This window comes from Sparus aurata, chromosome 8 (genome assembly GCF_900880675.1).
Source record: "Sparus aurata chromosome 8, fSpaAur1.1, whole genome shotgun sequence".
Lineage (NCBI taxonomy): Eukaryota > Metazoa > Chordata > Actinopteri > Spariformes > Sparidae > Sparus > Sparus aurata.
The window spans coordinates 2,467,885-2,488,404 of record NC_044194.1 but is presented as its reverse complement, the minus strand read 5'-3'; the positions used below and the strand labels follow the sequence as shown (position 1 = coordinate 2,488,404).

Below are 20,520 nucleotides of genomic sequence, written 5' to 3'. Positions count from 1 at the left end.
TAAGAAAATGACTAAAATGACAAACTCCTTGAGAGCTGGCTGCTAACACAACACTCTTTATGCTAATGTTACCTTTAAGCTCATCTCATGCTAATGAGACTTTTTATGATGACAATTTAAAAGTCTTTTTTAAAAATGTGTAAATTCTCAGGTCCCAGAATATAATTCAACGCTGATTGTGTTTTTAAAGGTTTACACACTTTATATAACACTCAGTCGTTACAATTTAACTGTAACTGTTAGCTAACGTCACTGATTAGCATGAACACCAGCAGCTGCTACCTGAACACAAAAATGACTTTTGTGCTGATCTTTATGCAAACTTGATGGCTTTACTAATAAAAAATACTTTTAAAAGGCATTTACCTTTAGAGAAATACAATTTATTTATCGCCCTTAAGAATTGTGTGTTTGTTTGAACTCTTCTTTCATCCTGAAGCCTTTTGTTCTAACATCAGCTATCAGCTATAAGTTAAAAATTAAACATTCTCAACTGTTTTAAAACTATTATATACCATAATATATAACATATAACATAACACGCTTGTTCCTCAGGTAACAGAATATAATTCAATGATGATTTTGATATATAAAGGTTTACGTACTTTATTTAACTCTCATTGTTTCCAGTTTGACTGATAACTGACCATTAGAACATTACCATTAGGTGTTGGCATAACAATCAGGCAGTTATTTGTATGCAGTTATCAATTTTTTGTCTTTTTAACCTTTTTTGATATCAGCTGTTGGTTTAAAGTTACAAATGAAAAATTCTCAGCTGTTTTAACTACTTGAGAGTTAGCTGCTAACACAACACTCTTAATGCTAACGTTAACTTTAAGTTAATCCCATGCTAATGAGACTTTGTGATGAAAAATTATGTGTTTTTTTTTTTTTATTCTCAGGTCACAGAATATAATTCAATGCTGATTTGGGACTTCTTTTTTTTAAGGTTAACAAACTTTATAAACGGTTCCAGTCAACAACAAACAGCTGCTATCTGAAGACTGAAATTACTTTGGTACCAATCTTAGCACAAACTTGGGAACTTTACTGATATAAACATACTTTAAAAGGCATTTAACCTTCAAAGAAATACAATTTTAAGTTTGCTTGCATTGTTATTTTTATGTTTTGTAGTAATTGATATTTTTGTTGCTTGGGCCTTTTTTTGAGTCGTACATCAGCTGTTAGTTCAAACCTACAAATGAAAAATCCTCTGCAGTTTTTTCAGTTGGAGCAGATCAGGTGAGTTTTTATATATCATTATTTGTGGATCTTAAAGTCGTGTTTCTTTCAAAGATAATTACTTGAGTTTCTCTTTCTGTTCTGCAGATGAACTTTTTGTACAGAGGCAGGAGCGAAGCTGCAGTCAGATGCTCCCTCTCATTCCTGATCTAGTGCTGACAGTGGACTATAAATCTGAGACGCTGTTAGTGGTTCAACAGCCAGTAAAATAAAGCAGTAATAAAACAAACATAACAATGCTGCATGGTATTTATGTGGATTGCAGACGGGGTGTTGGCTTCAGCTGCCCCTCTGCTGTCACTTATTACCAGCTCCATGAAGAGAAAATGCCGAGCTGTCACAAAATAAAACCCTGATTACGTGTGCTGGGCAAACAGTTGTTCATCATCTGTAATGATGCCAGAAGACTATAAAACAGGATTGTCAGACATTCAGGCGATGGGCTTGTGTTTCCTGGCTCCTCCTAATCTCAACCAGATAGTGTTACAGCACTTTAGTTCCATAATAATCTATCTTTTCATGTCAAAAAGTTCTGTATGATGGTCACACTATCCTCTAGATATCAGGCTTTATTTAATGTACTCCTCTCACTCCGTACTTCTTTTGAAAGGTTGCACCAACACTTAGGAGCCTCAACAATGTCTTGTGTTTGGCATCTCGCTGCTCGGAGTTACCGCAGGTTATATTTGACCTCTGCTGACGGCTGTATCATATCCTCAGATAACAGCTGCTTCCTCACTTAAGACTTCAGACACCAGACGCCAGAATTAGAAACGAGCAAACAGCGGGAGAGATAAGCATTTTACAATGTCCACGGTGCTAACCTGTAGAGAAACACCGCACACAGTGATAATGTGAAAGCGCCGTAAAGAAAACATCCCTCATCTTCAAATGTTCCTCTTTCAGGCAGGAGGTGAGCTGGTGTCTCTGTCCAGGAATGACACGAGCCTTCAGGACGTGCAGGTAAGAAAGGCCCGACAGTTTTAAAGTGTTTATTTGACAAAAGTCTGAAGCAGGAGTTGTCAGTAATATGGGCATTGTGCTGGACTATCGACGTTTCATTTAGGAGTTGGTCGATGTTCCAACCCTCGCCGATGGTCATGAGCTTTAGGTTGTGACAGGAAGAGTGAGATTGCCGATACATGCAGCTAAAAATGAGTTTCCTCCGTAGGGTGGCTGAGCTCGGCCTTTAGAGATCAGAAGAGGAGCTCGTAGAAGAGCTGCTGAGCCAACTGAGGTGGCTCAACATCTGGTTAGGATCCTTCCAGGCCCTCCTCAGGAAGAAGGAGTCCCTGGAGCAGACCCAGAACCCCCTGGAGGGTTTATGTATCCAACGTAGTGGAAGAGGTAAGATCTTCATGTCCAGTACCTACTGATATCCATCTAATACGTTATCATACCCACTCATTTAATCTGATAGCTCGTCACAGATGCATCAGTGTCCCAGCTTATTAAAACACAAAACACTCTCGCCACTGATCAAATATCCCGCTTAACACTGCCAAGATTGGGCTATTGTGTGCAATGGGAATGTGTAAGCTCTGCCTTTACAACCGGGTCAATTAACTCTGGACTCTGGTTTTTATCCCTTTGTCTCGGCTCGGTTTTGATTTAAACTTAAGACCTGGGTGACAAGTAAAATGCCACCATGTTAGGTGGCGATGCATTGTCAAAGTCGGGTAGGAATGTGGGATGAGGTCTATTCAAGGACGGGGAAAAAGTTCGACTTCCCGGCTATGAAAATATCTTTATCACCGACCAAGCTGGTGCACTTCCAGTTTAGCACCCGATTACCTTGAATGGGGATAAAATAATAATAATAATCTAGAAATCTAGACTTTCCCAATGTTTTTGGACCGAATGAACGAAATTCTGACAGTGATGCGAGTAATTTCGTGGAGGTCGTGACTCTCAAAATAAAGAATCCACAAAGATTCTTTCAAAATGGGTCTGTTGTTGTTTTCTCCTCTGTTGCAACTGTTTCCGGTTCATCGTGGCGTCAAACGTGACATTTGTGGCGTACAACGTAAGTTTTCAGATAAAAATCACAGACCGGCTGCCGAGAGAATGGCATCAATTCCGCGATTTTAAGCGGGTATACTTGGTTTTAAAATCCCATGTAGACCCGCCAGAAAGCGGCATTACATAGTGTGTCGAGACTGTAAAATGCTCTGTCAGTACTGGAAAAGGTCAAAGTTGTGCTCCCCTGTTGCCTAAAGGGGGTTCTTGTTGACATTTATGTCCCTGATCCTGGTTTGACCATCTGGGACCTTTGTTGCATTTCGCTCACCCTCTCTGATTACTTCTAGCCGTCTTAACCATCCTCACCCTTCTATTTGAGTTTTTAAAAAATGTCTCCAGAGACTTGAGGCAACATCGCCATAAATGAATATGGTGCTATATCAAGATACACAAGTTATATCTCAACATTGTGACAGTTATGATGACTGTCTGTACTTTCATACAGTGTCGGCATTGATCAGTTTTTTGGTATATAATGACTTTAAACTGACATATTACATTTCCATATATAAAATCACACAATGAAAGCTTAATTACAGATAATTACTGTATTTTACCTTGTAACATAAGCATACAGCTACATTATAGAGTGAGTATCGATTTTCTGCTTACCAAGTTAGCCAGCAGATGGTGGCAGCAGAATGTGGACTGACCATTTCTACAGTCAGGGCGAAGACGGCACTGTGTGAACAAGTGGTCAAGCAAACACTCATCTTTTCAAATTCAGCCAAAGTCAATCTAATCAAGCGAGCTAACATGTTTGCTAACCATCTACATATGGTAACGTTAACTTTGACAACTCCGGGTGTCCGATGAAGTTCGCCATCGTCATCCCAGCGTCCTTTATTTATTGATTGATTCTGCAGATGTTCTTTTGACCTTTTTTGGGCCCGTGTGTGAAGTCTTAACAGCCAAAGGTGACAGCAAATGGCTGCCGCCGTGCTTGTGATGGTGTTGATTAGAGCTTTGGTTGTGAAAGTGACGGGAGAGTAACAGTCAGCTCGCCAGGCTCGAAACAACAGACTCGAGTCCCCATCTCTGGAAAACCAGGAAAAGACAATCAAACCAATGCCTAACAAGAAACGTACATATGGGTCGTAATGAGCTGCTTCACCATCGATTTGTTTTGTTATTCTGAGGACGATCTGTTCAAGATATAAGACGATATAATCCCATCACGATGACGATGCATATAGCATATGCATATAGCCCAGATCTATTCCAGGTATAATATACAGTACGTTTAACGCTATTTAGCGCAGTGATGGGAAACTAAGTTACAGTCCAACCTGCAGGTTTCTGTTCCCATCAAACGTTTCACTGATTAGATCCTCGTCTCTAAACGAAGGCTGTTAATCAGTGAAATCAGCTGCTCTCAATGTCACTGTCATCTTTTAGCGCTTATAAATAAACAAGTTAGCAATGGTGTTGAAGTGTAACATTACAGTTATTGGGTGACACTTTTTAATTACAGTCGAATGTGAGACATACTCTTCGATGTGTTGTGTGCGACACCTGAAGAGGCTCTGTAACAGAACCGGTGTCACCGAGACATTTTGGACTCCGTTTGACACTTCAGGACATTTGTTTCCATGTCAAAGACTCTTTTTAAAATACAGTTTTTCATCTTTGCCTTGTAGTGGTTAGTTCATAGTTTTGAATCCCAGCTGAGTCCTGTTTATTCTCCGGTTGCAGCCTGATGAAGTGTATGAAGGCCGACCTGCAGCGACAGAAGAAGGAGGAGGTGAGTCTCCTCTGCTGATGAAACTGACACCAGACACATGCCGGGTGACTGACGGCGCCCGCTGAGTGAACCGCCCAGACCAACATATCATGTTGGTCACTGGGATCATTCAGTGTTACAGCTTGTATACATTTTATATTCTCACAGTTATTTGAATTGTAGGATTACATCAAACAGGATAGTCAGGAGGGTGAACGTGTAAACAAGTGATTGTCTTCAGCTGCAGGACTTCATATGTCCACTAGATGCTGCTGCAAACTTGTACATCATCTGTTAGAGACAGGAAGTAAACACTTCTCTTCTCCCACTAAATGTATTGCAGTCAGTGAAACTCAAATCATTTAACTATTCGAGTCTTTGGAGAAAATATTGTTGCAGTTAAGAGGGACAAATTTTCTTTGATAAAAATGGTCTGAATCTTGTTAAGGACTCTTTATTAAAATACATTTCAGCAAATATTATATGAGTAACAATGCACATATTTAGGCTTTGAGCTTTCCCACGTCGACTGTCAGACCCTGGCACGAGTGTGAGCTGCTGTTTTGAAGTGTTATGAACACAAAGTGTGTTTCAGGATTTACTATTTCAAAAGAACCAGTATGCTATACTTAAGTGAGTCGTAGATCTGATTGACTTTCAGCCAGGGGGCTTGTGAATATCCCCACACCTGCCCGGTGGTGGTCACCCAAGGAAACTCCAGAAAGGTTGAGAGTTCAGTTGCTCTGCAGGAGGTTGGTTCTGTGTAAAGGGGAGACCCGCTATATGCAGTTGGTACCACCGCAAGCTCCAGTTTCTTCACTGTCCCTAGAACAGTCTGCAATGCCATGGGTCGGCTCGCAATGCATGAAAACCTTCAAGTAAAGTTTACATTAAAACTGTACTTTAAGGTTAATTTTCAGGTTGAATTTTCTATTTCTCTGCCGTCACAAGGTTGTGCTCATGCTCTGGAAAGAAATAGTCACAGAAACCAGCTGGTTAGGATTAGAAAAGCATCACCATTTGGAATAAAATAAAGAAATGTCTCCAAATGTCCAACGTTAACCAATGGTTTGTAGAAACATTAACTGCTAGCATTATATCCTGGAGTCTGGGCTGGCCTGTCCCTGCCAGCTCCATACCATTCCATTTTTAATTGAACGTGATGATATTTCTTAGAATTCTCGGTCGGACGTTTTGATTTAACAACATCAGTAATATTGTTTAGTTTATTTAAAAACAAGCTGGTTAATGTTAAGTGAACATCCTCCGAGGTATTCAAACCTCAGAATCAACTAAGAAACAAGAAATGCACTCAGTAGAGCGCATACCTCCGCCAAGACCCAGCAGTTCTTCCTCTTTAACTGCATCAAATTGTACTCACTAATGAACACAAGCATGAAAAACACCAAGAGCCATGCATTATTCCCAGTGATTAACAAAATGGTCAATGTTAAAGATCAGATCTGCACCAAAAACTAACGAGGCCTCTTCTGGGCTGAGACTCGTCCTCCATGTAAGTCTGGTGGAAATTTGTTCAGTAGTTTTTGTGTCATCCTGCTGACAAACCAACAAACGGACCCGGTTAGAAACATAAAGTAAATAATCTCAGGTGTCCGAATGACGATGAGGTTCTGAAGCTCTTGTTTGACACTCGTGAGGAGTTTTGTCTGCTTGTAATACATCTCCGGTTTAGTAATATACATCTTCATATTTGAGAAATCTCGGTGACGAGCGGTAAATCCGACCGCAGATCATCCCAGCGGGGGGGAGGTGACACGGACACTTCACCCGGGCTACGACAGAACCAGATGGTCAATGTATCCAGACAGACCACCGCCACTGGTGCTGCTACATCAGGCGTATGAATCAAACGCACACATATAGTTATGAATACCTTCACATGGCGAGGAAAGGCCGCACGCTTCTCTCGCATTTCCAAACTCGCACCTGCCGTTCAGAACATTCCCGGGACACCTCGGTAGAAAACACCTTCCCGTCTCTCTGACACGACCGTGAACCCGACCCCCAGCATCACCCTCCGTCGCTACATTCCCAGCGTGACTCCATCATCTCCGCTGTCTGTGCTTCACTCAGACCTGTCAGCGCGTTTCCCCCCGCAGCCTTCACTCCTATAGTCTGAGCTGCTAACTGCTCTGAGCTCTGCTGACACCTTTACGGGTCGGCCGGTCTGAGCTGATCGCAAGCGAAGATCGATTACTCCAGCGCAGACAGAGTTTAACGTCAGATTACTTCTTTTTTTTATCTGGAGCTCTGCAACTCTTCAACATGTTGATATCCAACCTTTCCGTCCCTGAGTTGATCACTAACACAGTGAAGGTATCCGTGAAATGATAGCAGCACTTTTTAAATTTGCTTTTGTAAATTTTAGGCAGCACTGCTACACGCTGCTCATCATCAGCTGATTAATCAATTAAAAGAGCAGATGTGGATCACAAATAACATTTCAATCTGCGGTTTCAAGTTAATTTCTTTGCTTTTCACCTCACTGTTTAAAAATACATTGTGAGTTTAGTTTTGGTCCTGTGTTAGCTCGATTTGAATTAGAAAAGCAAACCTCGGGCACCACAGAAGCTCAGTTGGTAGAACGTGTGTCATCGCTGCAGCTGCCGAAGGTTCGAGTCCGATCGGCCCGTCACCGCGTCTCATCCTGTTTCCTGTCATCTCTCAAGAAGAGAAACATACTTAAGCAAAAAAATATAAAAACCTCAAAGTTTGGTTGATTTGAAAACAGTTTTCAGATTTTTAAAACACACAATTTATGATTACATCTCCTGATCCAGTCGATTTGGTTTTTCATCTTGTGTGACGAGTACGTCATTCGTTTTGGAGTTATTCAGTCATAAACTGAATATTGGACTAATTAAAGGTTTGACCTGAGGGTGGCGCTCGATTAAAACGTACAGTGTTTCACCAAAAGGAATTACGGTTCATCTGCTGGAGCCCGAGAATGTCTCAGCCAGATTTTTGTGCCAATCCATCCAAACTGACCTGCTGGTGATGAAAAAGGAGAAGTCAGGAATCCTCGACTCCACCGAGAACCTTTGCAGTGTTTCTACCATCTGTTATTTGACGAGTCGGGAATGAGGCTCAAAAATCTGCTTTTCTTACAAATAGCATCTTTAACGGTGCGTTCAGGTGCACCTGTGTAACCCTAGGGTATGTGAACCAGGACGGACATCATGGTGTGTTCATGAAAACAAATGTAATTGACAGTTGTCAGGGTATAATAGTAAGTCTAACAATAGCACAGCTGCAGCACGAGTCTTCACACGACTTCACCTGACTTCCTGATAATCTCGTGGTAACGTCTGAATCTCAAGGACGAGGATCCGTCCTGTAACTGTTGAGATATTTCAGTCAGGAGGAAAGTGACGGCCCGACAGACATCATCCACTGAGCTACAGCTTAAGTGATTCACTGGTTCTTTAACAATGACAACATCTAAACCCTAAACCAGGTACACGACGACAAACAGCTGGAAGAAATATTTCTAAAAGTTTAACCAGGCGGAATGAAAGAGTTTTTGTTTTGGATTCTTGTCGAGGAATCTGAAGCGGTTGAGTAAGAATGTTTTTATGAGCGGGTCTTGATAACCGGGTAACGTTATCCACATGGAAAATCTGCCATCCTGCCTACCTGACATCGTGCCCACATATTTTTATACCACAAGTGTTAATATGAGAGGACCTTCAGCGCCCGGAGAAAGGTCTGGAAGGCTCTGTGAGGTCAGCACCGCGGCTCAGATCAGCAATCCAAGATGGAACGCTAACCAGGCCAGCCGGTGATTATGAGATATTTATAGATGGCAGAAATGTGAGCTTGCAAAGCGATTTATTTGGAGCAATAGTTCAAAGTGATATCAAAGTTTCACAGGTGGTTTCTCTCTTTTGAACCTGTTGTTGGACTCACGAGTCGCCTGAAGCTGCAGCTTCTTCACACCTTTGATTCAATATTTTGAGTCCAGGATGGACATTTCTTTTCTGCGGCCCGGTCGAGTTAAATGTCTCGTCTCGTTCGGTGAAGTTATAAATGAGGAACTTTTGGTGAAGTTCTGGTTTCTTCAATGAGAGAGGTCATGGTCGTCCGGTGTTGACTCGCGAAGCTTTGCTTTTTTACCGTTCGGATGATCGCAAAACTTCTCGTGGATCGTCTTCAAATTCAGGTAGTTCTTGCTAAATTGTTTTCCATGTATGTCACCGGTGTCTCACAATGTTGATGTTACTTGTTGTTCTTGTTGTTTTTCTGTCTCTAGGAGCTAAACATCCCTTAAAAAACCCTCAAATGCACCTTAATCATCTTCATCTATCCAGGCTGCTTTAATGTACCTAAAAATAAGCGCTAACGATACTCATCAGAAAGACTTAGGAATCAAATTGCAGTGCTTTTAAATCCACGTACGTTGAAACTCAATTCGTTCAGTGTATTTAAACTCTGTTCTGCCTCTCAGGACAAACTAGCTTGCCAGCTATCCGTTTGCCTCGCCTGCTGTCGGGCAGCTGTGGAGGAGGCGGCTCCGCTGGTTATTTCCTCCAGGATAACACTGTAAGCTGAAACTGCACAGCTGAGATCTGTAGATGGAGGCGACGACGGCGACAAGACGATCTGAGCTTCCTTTTGTGAGAAGCCTGCGTCTGATTAGTGACGAGATGCTCATGTTTCCCTCGTTGACTCAGTTAATGAGGTGCGTTTCAGACGTGAAAGAAGCGTTCAGATCATGAAACGTGATGCAAGTTAATACGTGCAAGTGAGAAGCTGAAGCTGGGATCCGATTTCAAAATAATTTTTGAAACCGATTTTGATTCAGCTGTTGGTTTTTGTCTTTTATGATTAAATCAAATCATCCTGTTTTATGCTTTCAAACAACGTGGAGGCTTTAAATATGATTCCAAAACCATGTTTAACCATTTAAAGTGGTGATTTTTCCTTAAATTTCCATTCAACCTGCCTTAAAAACTAAAACCTGTGTGTTTATCAGAAGCTAATCATCATTTAGACTCCAGGATTTCAGCACCACAGACGATTACGAGCCAACACATAAATGAGTCCACTGATCCGTTGCTTTAATCCCTCCCATCCTCATCTGGTGAAACGTTTGTGGTTTTTATAGTCCTTTTCCTCCCTTTTATAGCGTCTTGGTGGCACCAAGCGGAGTCCTAAAACGATATCAGGCTCCTCCTCAGCGAGTTACGGAGAGACGTTGGCAGGGGACGGTGATATTTCAGGAGCTTGCTGGCCGATTGGTCTGAGGATCCTGCATTTCCATAAACAGGAGCTCCATATCCATATCCAAGCTCTGATATATATACACCCCCGGGGATGATTTCTTCCCACTCCCTCTGGCCATTGCTGCCCTCCTCCTCCTCAGTGCTCCGTCTTGTCAAAGGTGAGGCCAGTTTCCCTTTCTTCTTCCTCCTCTTCCTCCTCCTCTTCCTCCTCTCATCTCCGAGCTGCTGAGCGGAGTGTTTTCCAGGAGTGCTAAGGTGCTGAAAGTCCTGACCTCCGGAGTTTGTTAATAAGTGAAGGGGATGTGATCCAGGATGAAGGAGAAGGGCTGAAAACTGCAGGATGAGATCTGAGGGGTTGTGCAGATTTGTTTTGGTTTGGATTTATGATTTGTTAAATCTCTTTCTCGAAGAGTTCGACTGCAGCTTTGCATTTGAAACGATCGGACTCGTTCACGCTTCTCAGCTCTGGTTCTGTGATTGTTTGAGATATTTGGGGGATTTTAAAGAGAAGGATTCTGTTTTAATTGTTTTAACAGCATAAAAATATTAATCTCTGCAGGAGAATTGGCGTCAAAACTTTTTTTTCCCTCACAGTCAAATTTGCCTACTGATTGAGATGCTTATATTTTATCCCAGGTTAGTTTCTGTTCTTGTTTTCAGGACAAAACAAGAGAAAGTAGAGCTGATTGATTAAGTTACATCACAAAACTAAGTTGGAACAATTAAAATTTTTCTTTGGCTGGTTGTGGAAAGTTTAGAAATGTGATCTTTGCTCCTGAATGTTTCTGTAGATCTGATCTGGGTGTTAAAATGTTAGAAGAAAATATTTTTTTACGGTGTTATGTCATTTTTCAGTGTCTGATGTTGAACTTCAATCTTTGCACTTGAACATTTCTGGAGGCATGTTCTGGAAAATTGAGAGAAAACTACAGATTCAATTGTTTCCAGAGTTGTTAATGTAAATGTAAATCTGCTCAGATCTTTTCAGCTCGTTTCCGACTCAGTGCGATGGAAACTGAAACCTTTGAATTATTTATAGTTAGAATAACTCTTGAAATCTGATTCAGGCCGACTTGTTGAGACGGATTTGTTTTTGCAGCCGGTGAGAGTTTGTCCATTGACAGCCGGCTGTCGGCGGCCGAGTCGCTGCCGCAGCACATTCTGCTGCGGGGTCTCTTGTCCCCGAAAGGAATTGAAGTGTTAACTCCCAGAGGATCTTCTGTTTTGAACACCTGTAAAGGAGCTTATCGCAGGCGTCAGAGGCGACACTCGACCCAAACGCCAAACTTAGCTCTGTCAACACTCAGCTGCTCATCAACTGCTTTGATAGATCAGATTTCATACGGAGGATGTTCGGTGATATTCAGCCGCAGAGCAGATGAAAACATTGTTTGTTCTCTGTCGTCTCAACCAGTTTTCTTCTGTTTTTTCCTTCTGCTCTAACAGGTTGTGAAGAAAAGAAACCGCCAACATGTCTGAGTAAGTGTTGCTTCTACAGTACTGATTGTTTGTGTGGTGGGGAAAGAATAAAATGTTTTACTGGACTGTTAAAATTTTGAGAGTTTAGTTTTGGGTAAAAAACCTCTCAAAGTTTGGGTGAAAATATAAGAAAGAAAGAAAGAAAGAAAGAAAGAAAGAGTGAAGGGAAAGCAAGGAAAAAGTTAGGATGGAGAGAGGATGTAAAGAAGGATGTAAGGAAAGAAATACAGAGAGAGAGAAGTGGAAAGGATGAAAATTAAGAAAGATTTACTGAAAAGATGACGGAAGAGAAGGAAAGAATCAGAGAAAGAAAGAAAGAAAGAAAGAACGAAAGAAAGCAAAAAGAGGTGAATGGAAAGAAGCAAGGAAAAAGGTTGGAAAGTAAGGAAGAAGGAAGGAAGTAAAGAAGGATGTAAGGAAAGAAATACAAAGAGAGAGAAGTGGAAAGATTTACTCAAAGGAAGATGGAAGAGAAGGAAGGAATCAAAGAAAGAAAGAAAGAAAGATAGAAAGATACAGAGAGAAAGAGAAGTGGAAAGGGAGAAAATAAAGAAAGATGTACTTAAAGGAAGACAGAATAGAGGGAAGGAATCAGAGAAAGAAAGAAAGAAAGAAAGAAAGAGTAAAGCAAGAAAAAAGAGGTGAAGGGAAAGAAACAAGGAAACAAGGTTGGAAAGAAAGGAAGAAGGAAGGAAGGAAGGAAAGAAGGATGTAAGGAAAGAAATACAAAGAGAGAGAAGTGAAAAGATTTACTCAAAGGAAGATGGAAGAGAAGGAAGGAATCAAAGAAAGAAAGAAAGAAACAGAGAGAGGGAGAAGTGGAAAGGATGAAAATAAAGAAAGATGTACTTAAAGGAAGACAGAAGAGAGGGAAGGAATCAGAGAAAGAAAGAAAGAAAGAAAGAAAGAAAGAAAGAGTGAAGCAAGCAAAAATAGATGAAGGGAAAGAAACAAGGAAACAAGGTTGGAAAGAAAGGAAGAATGAAGGAAGTAAAGAAGGATGTAAGGAAAAAAATACAGAGAGAGAGAAGTGGAAAGGATGAAAATAAAGAAAGATTTACTTAAAGGAAGACAGAAGAGAGGGAAGGAATCAAAGAAAGAAAGAAAAAAAGAAAGAAAGAAAGAAAGAAAGAAAGAAAGAAAAAGGGTAAAACAAGACAAAAGAGGAGAGGAAAGGATGAAAATATGGAAAGATTTACCAAAAGGGAAGACAGAAGAGAAGGAAGGAATAGAGAGAGAAAGAAAGAAAGAAAGAAAGAGAGAAAGAAAGAAAGAAAGAAAAAAGACAGAAGTGAAAAGGATGAAAATACAAGATTTACTTAAAGGAAGACATAAGAGGGGAAGGAATAGAGAAAGAAAGAAAGAAAGAAAGAAAGAAAGAAAGAAAGAATACAGAAAGAAGTGCAGGAAGGAGTGAAGGGACAGAAGCAAGTAAAAAAGGGTGAATGAAATGTCAAAGAAAGAAAGGAAAGGGAAGGGAATAAAGACAGAGAGAAAAGAAGGAGATGAAGGATGAGAAGAAGGAGATGACATGATGAAAGAAGGAAGGAAAGGCTGAAAAGAGGAAATATAATAAAGATGAACCTCCATCTTGACCTGACGAACGTTTTTTGTGTTGACGTTGATGAACTATTGACGAATCAGACTTTCTTCAAAGACTCTGACGATGATGTCGTTTCTGATCCTCACAGAAAGAAGATGACCTCGAGCCGCAAGCATCATCTAAAGGTACGACTGGCGTGTTTATTGATCGGCACGCTTCGGTCACTCACACTGAATCTGATCCAGCAGGACGATGATATCTCAGTATCACAGTAAAGTCACAGTTATCACAGCGACATGTTCCTGTGGTAAAGGACCAGTCTGACATGTTTTAACCAGATTACCAGACTACATGAGTGAACATATTATCAATAATCAACAGCCGATTGATCAATAGTCTCATTGTACAGTGTAGATGTGTGTGTGTGTGTGTGTGTGTGTGTACATTACAGGTGAGACTAATGTGTTGATGTGATAAATATTAGAAAATGTGACGTACAGTTTTGTTGCAGTTCAGCTGATTCTGATCAACAGTTGTGATTATTGATAACCTGTGGTGCAGTTGTTGGTGTTGTTGTTGGACAGTCAGCTGTTCCCGGACTTGTCTGGATTTTGTTGACCCTCATGTTGGTTCCTCTTGTTCATCAGAGCAGCAGACAGCTCAAAGCTCTGAGGCGCCACCTGCTGGTGCAACGAGTCAAACACACAGGAAGTGTTTCAGAGATTATAAAGATCATGTAATCTGAAAAGCAGACAGGAAGCTGCTTCAGACTGAAGTGTGATGTGTTGAGGTGTCAGCTCAAGTCACGGCTCAAACTAAAGTTGACTGGGTATTTGTGTTATCTGTAATTAGCCCTGTAATGCTAATGCTATGCTAGCTGACACTGGCACTATTTAAAGGATCTATGAATCGTGGTCAGAAGCACAAGTGTGTCCAGGGTGCGTCCCAGTCCATTTTGTTTGTTAAACAGCAGATAATGTTGTGTTCAGACTCGATGTAGGACCTGCTACTCAGATCACCTGTTGCAGGTGTGAAGACCGGCTCCTGATTAAAGATTAGGGCAGCTTCAGACAGACATCTCAGTGTTACTATTCCCTGAAGAGGCATTTTTTGATGATGATCCAAGTATTAGTGACTGTTGGGGACTACATTCCCAGTAGATACACACATATATAGTTTATATTTCTGTGTGGTTTTGGGTGTTCAGACATTTTCCTGCCACAAGAAAACTTAATTATTTTTCAATCATTATGTTTCATTGTGAATGATTCAGTGTTTTAATCTCTGGGACATAATTGGATCGTCAGGAAGTTTTGAAGTTCCACATTTGCTTGAAATAAATTGAGTCTATTCTTTGATTTCTGTAGCCAACAGTGAAGCGGTTAAACCTGTTCTGACAAAGAAATTAACAAAGAAATTCCTCTGTCACCAGATTAAGGAAGTTGTTTCCAATACTTAGAGAGTTAAAAGTGTGATGTTGCTGAAGAAATGCTAAAAAAAACCCAAAATACTTGCGCATTATTTAAGTTTTTTAGATTGTTTTTTGTTTTGTTTTCATGTGTCTTTTTGCCAAAATACATTTTTAAGAGTTGACGTACAGAATATTGAATAGAAAAACATCCTTTACATGCAGAACATTTTGGTTTTTTAACCTTTTAAATCCTCACATATGACCTCAAACTTTTGCAAATGACCGGTTAACGCAGGCTGTTTTCGTCTGTCAGTGACTGTCGACTCTCACCTGATCTGTCCTGCAGAGTTTGATGCTACAGATCGCGGCCACCTGGATCGCACAGGAGACGAAGGACGTCGCAGCTGCCAAGGAGGCCTACATGGCCGAGCACTGTGCGAAACCCTCTCTGAGCGGAGACCAAGCGACTCTCATGGTGAGAAACGCTGCACATCTTTTCTTGTGTCACTGACTTCCTTTAAACTAGTCTGGCTTTATCCTGAACTTCATCTGTTCAGCCTAATCATCCAAAACTATGAGCCAACGTACGGCAGAAACAGTTGTAGTGTTGCTGGTGAAGGAGTCGTCAGCCATGCTAGCTGCTTTGCATGACTCTCATTGGACCATTAACACGTATCCTGAGTAACTAATTGTGTTCAGATCTCACTTCCCCCCAACTCTTTTTAAAATACGTACATCATTCAGACAAACGGGTGTGTTTTAGACAAAAAAAAATGGACTTACGAGTTCAACGAGAGATCGGTTGAAGCAGACATTTCATAAACGTCTGATGGTAAAGTTTATTGTTCATTATCTCAGTTTAATTTATTTGTTTTGGTTGCACATAGATAAAAAGCAGTATTTTAAAAAGTTGGAACAGGAGTGCAGGAGAGGCAGAAAGTCAGAAACTCGTGTGTCAGTGTTTGCGTTCTAACGTTACCTAACTGCGTGTTGAAAGACGGTCAGAATGTCATTAGCTCTGCAGGGTATGTGGTCATTATCAAAGTGTGGAAACGATCATGAAAGTTATTACAATTCATCCAGAGAGTTACATGAATCCAGGCGATCGAAAATCATAAATGTGAATCCCTGGTGGTGCTGGAGGGAAAGTCAGGGGCGCCATGAACGCCATCCAACAGCTGAGAGACGTTTCAGTTTGGAGAAAAGTGGCACAGCAACAAGCACGACTAAAGATGAAGTGCTGTCTTACTGCAGACGATGATGTTTGCAGCTTCCTGTTAATAACGTTAATAACATCACATCCGTCTGCGTCTTTAGGAAACCTGCAAGAAGCTTCACGCCCTCATCGACAAAGTGGATGAAGAGAGGTACGACCTGGAGAGCAAAGTGGGGAAGGCGAACAAAGAGGTACGCTTCAAAACTCAGCTGATAATCAGAACGATTCACTTCATCCTTCAGTCTTTTATCGTGCTGATTTCTGTTCTGTAGATTGAGCGCAACAGTTAATGTTGTATGTTCGATTAATTGTGTTGGTCAGATTATCAAACATCTACTGGTTCCATCCTCTTAAATGTGAGGATTTGCTGCTTTTTGTCATCAAACTGCGTCTTTTTGTCATTGCTTTGTTTGAGAGAGCCTGCAGCTGAGGTGTCAAACTGTGCGTTTAACTTAAAGTTTGTCAAGTCAGTTTTAAGTTGTTGTTCTTCTCTCTCCTCACCGACAGATGGTGAGTATGAATACGAGTTATTTTGTTCTCTATGTTCCTTAAAGTCCAGGATGAGTTATTTCCTGCCTGCGTCTCTGAGCTTGAGCCTTTTGGTTCCTACTGAAGATGTAAATCTATAAATAAAAAACACCTCACAGATGTTTAGTTTCATGTTCAACTGCTGCTCATCGTAGTTTAAATCAAACAAACAGGAGGATTTATTTGGGACTATTTTCAGCAGCGGATTGATCCACATTTGATGCTGTAGTGAGAATTTGTGTCCGCAGTGTGTGAACGACGGTGGAGCTCTCACTGTTGGTTTGTGTCTGAATATGAATATCACCTTCATCAGATCGAGGACCTGAAGATCAAAGTGGTCGACCTGGCCGGCGTGAAGAAACCCGCTCTGAAGAGAGTGCGTATGTCGGCCGACGCCATGCTGAAGGCTCTGCTGGGCTCCAAACACACGGTCAACATGGACCTCAGGTCCAACCTGAAGCAGGTCAAGAAGGAGGTGAAGGAGGAGGTGAGTCTCTACAGGAGGACGTTCCAACAGGTACGAGCAGCAGGAAGAGGTGGCCGGACGCCTGCTGACTGTGAACTGTTTGTGTCTTGCAGCCTGCGGAGGCGGTCGGCGACTGGCGTAAGAACATCGAGGACAAAGCTGACAGGAAGAAGATGTTCGAGGCCTAAAGAATTTCACTCTGCTGCAGTAGTTGCTCCGGGTCGTTAGCACTTTTTATGGAATTTATGGAATTTTTCATTGAATTGAAATACCTTTTGTTTCATTAAACCTGCCAGTTTCAGCTCGGTCTGTTATTGTACATTTGTAAAACGAGTGGTTCAGATTAGGAACGACCTCTTAATCTCAAGCTTCTATCTGATGTCAGGCTTTTATTCTGGAGTGTGACTTCATGTTTTTGTTCACCTTTGACAACTTCCTGCTTTTAGTGATTTTGTAATAAATGTGTTTTGGTTTCCTACCACCTGCTGTCATGAGGTATTCTGTCTTTGACTCGGTGACGCACAACACTGCAGACGAAGCGCTCGACACGCCTCGGTCGAATTCAAACGATCTAAAGAAACAGGAGTTCTCAGATCGATGTTTAGCTCGCGTTTCTGCTTGTTTCTGTCAAACGTTAAAGAAAAACTTCCCCTCAAACAGAACAGAACGAAAGCAGTGACCTAAACGACACTATTTTCTGCTGCTAAATTAAATTTAGACTTTTAATCCACATTGAAACAATGAGGAATCAAAGCAGCTTGATTAAAGTCTTTGGCGGAGATGATTGTGAGTTCTGTTTGAAGGTGGTTTCAAGCTTTAACGAGGTCGTGTTGTGCTCTTTGCGGTGCTGTGCATGTCAGTGACGGACGAGACACAATATCCATGATCCTAATATTTATATCTTCTATGTTTATCACACACTTCAGTGTTCAGGGAGCTGTGAAAAGTGAATGTTGACCGGTGCTTGTGTAATTATGGCTTCATAGATTCAGGAACATATTTTGTTTTTCTGCTGTTCAACGTATCTCAAAGTTCACGTACGAACTCTTGAACTCATCGCACCGCCTTCTTCAGACGGCTTGTCATCACATGATCAAAGTTTCGTGTGTAGATTGTGTGATTACACCTGAGGACAGGTGCGGGAGGTTGTTGTACGTGGACTTTGAGTTCAGAACATGCTGTAACAGTTCTGGCTCTTCACGCCGCATGTCTTCAGAGTTGACCCCGAGCTCAGAACTAATCACACCGTTTGTTTACATTAACTTCTGGGTAGAAGACTCCGCCTCTCGCGTCAACATAACTCTCAATTTAACTGTTTTTTAAAAGATGTTTACATATAATTCACTGTTAAATCTGACAAAGTGACTTTCGGTAACCTACACTAACAATTTGAAGTTGTTGTCTTGTACGACTTCTGATTAATTGTTGACTTTACTCTGTAATTCTGAGGTCGTCAGTTGCTTGACAGTTTCTAAAGTAAAGTTGTCTGTTAAAACGTGCGGTGTAGAGAAGACGACAGCTTCAGTCTGTTGTGAAGATTTAAGAGACGCTAGCGAAGCAACACGGCAAACAACATGAACACAGAGACATCAGTCAGGTCGGACCGCCATGTTGAATTCACTTTAAATGTCACAGTGACGGCTGAACAGAAGAAAACCAGTTAACTGACTTCACACATCACAACAACACAATATGAAGTAGCTGTTAATTGTTAGCTTGAGCACACAGCTAATGTTGACACGAGTTTATCTGCATGACTCTTTCTTGTAGTTCTGTTAAAGTCGTGGTTAGCTGGAGTGTGAAAGCTTCTTGGGGCTGAGAAAAGTTTTCAGGATGCTTTTAGCCGCGTGCTACATGTAACGTGAACTTAATTTTAGTCTTGTTTCACACGTTTATCTCTGTCTGTGTCCGGAAACACTAACTACCTGCTGCATAGTCGCCTGTGTAGTGAGTTCACCATCGTGCTGTCTGGATGTTTAGTGAAAAGTAGAGCCAGTGATCACTAACTGAGCGTTATTTACCATCATGCATTTCACCAGAGGGTTAAAACAAGTGTCCATTAGTCGTCCACACGACAGAGTTTACAGTGAAGGTTGGATCGCATCGGTGTGAAAAGCCCGTTCATGAAGTCAGACGTCAATATACACATTTTATATATAGACGTTTTTAAACTACATTTAATTAATATACACTTATAGGCAGCTTGCGTTATGTAAACCTGCACATTTCTCTACTTTAAATTGTAATTAGTGCCTTTTTATCACATATGTTTTAAATGAAGTAGAAAGTAAAGTCTTACTTTAATATCTTTTCTGTATTTTCAAAGTTTCACAATGTAGAAATGAAGAATTTAATATTTGCAATCACTTCTCTTTAAGTCCCCTCATTTAGCATCACACATTTATTTATTATTAATTTAAAGTATTTGTCATAATTACAGCTTCTCCCTATTTTATATTATTATAACTGTGTTCCCTGATAAAACAATATTTACACTTTTATCTGCTCACAGCTGAATTACAGTGAGTGATAAACTGTTAATTAGATGTGCACACAGCTTGATGATGCTAACTGTGGGTATTTAAAGTGTTGCTGCCTGCTCAGACCACACGGTGTCAGCAGAGGACTTCCTGTCCAACAGCTGCTGACCTCAGATCAGATCCAGTCAAAATATTTAAATCAGAACCTGATTGGATGAAAAAGCAGATCAGAGTTTTGTGCTGTAAATCTTTTTTTCCTGTGAGAAAACACTTCAGCTTCACTGGCTGTTGATAAGATGTGTTCATTATTTTTCACCTTGTTCCTCCATTTTTAAAAACACATGATTGTTTCTTGATCATGCGTATTGATCAGAGATGGATCACTGTACTGTCAGCAGGTGAGTGATGATCTTTGAATCCCTGACGTGTTTCATGTTCGGACATTTGTTCAGTGAATGTTACCTGCAGAACATAAATGTTGATCTTTGTGTTTTCAGCTGCTGCGTCTGAATCCAGCGATGAACACGGTATGTCTTTAAACTCCTGAAACGAGAACTCAAGTTTTCATCTCTTTGTATTTATTACGACACTAAACATGTTGGCTGTTGACAGAATGCAGTTTTGTGTCTGTGTTGCTACATTTACTGAATCTATATTCAGACTAACAGCACGTTGTTTGTTTTTGACCTCTGAAAAGCTTCAACGCCGTCGTTACAGCTCAGAGAATCAGATTATTGTGAAGCTGCAGGATGTCGACCTGATGCCTGCATGTTGTCGTTGATGTTGAGATATTTCCTGTCTCTACCTCTCGGCCTAAAGACTGATCACTAAAATCCAACTGCTCCTGTCCATGTGGAACACTGTTGAATGCTAACTATGCTAACTAATCACACTTTCTTTTACTCTGCTTTGTCGCAGGAACATGTTTCATCACAATGATGTTAGATTTTAAGCTTCTAAAGCTTTAACTTTATCTTATTTTCCTGTCCAGGTCCCTTCATGTGTGTCCTGTCCCACTGAAGACTGCTGACCTCCTCGTACAGCCCAGACATCAATAATGAAGGATTTACGAGGTAGGTGGTTAAAGGATGAAGGTATTTCAGGAGCTCATTGGCCTGGTTGGTCTCAGTGTTCCTCATGGCCATAAAAGAGGAACCT

The 20,520-nt window shown here is 41.0% G+C and overlaps 1 protein-coding gene across 2 annotated transcripts; it reads left to right on the top strand.

The window, feature by feature from the left end:
* The first annotated feature begins 10,183 nt into the window (after positions 1-10,183).
* On the top strand, positions 10,184-17,356 carry LOC115587186 (troponin I, fast skeletal muscle-like). 2 transcript variants are annotated; one of them, XM_030426861.1, is made up of 7 exons: positions 10,184-10,397; positions 11,686-11,718; positions 13,410-13,446; positions 15,019-15,147; positions 15,990-16,079; positions 16,730-16,903; positions 16,996-17,346. In XM_030426861.1, the coding sequence occupies exons 2-7, from the start codon at positions 11,711-11,713 to the stop codon at positions 17,068-17,070; spliced, it is 513 nt and encodes a 170-aa protein (XP_030282721.1). In that variant the 5' UTR covers positions 10,184-10,397; positions 11,686-11,710; the 3' UTR covers positions 17,071-17,346. The 2 variants fall into 2 exon arrangements, with proteins under 2 accessions (XP_030282721.1, XP_030282722.1); XM_030426862.1 differs by lacking the exon at positions 10,184-10,397 and having other exon boundaries at positions 16,996-17,356.
* Positions 17,357-20,520: the final 3,164 nt, after the last annotated feature.

Excerpts from the sequence above, each read along its gene's own strand:
- LOC115587186 (XM_030426862.1), top strand. Across the intron at positions 16,080-16,729 it reads TGGGGAAGGCGAACAAAGAG|ATCGAGGACCTGAAGATCAA; the intron begins GTACGCTTCAAA and ends CACCTTCATCAG. Across the intron at positions 16,904-16,995 it reads AGAAGGAGGTGAAGGAGGAG|CCTGCGGAGGCGGTCGGCGA; the intron begins GTGAGTCTCTAC and ends TGTGTCTTGCAG.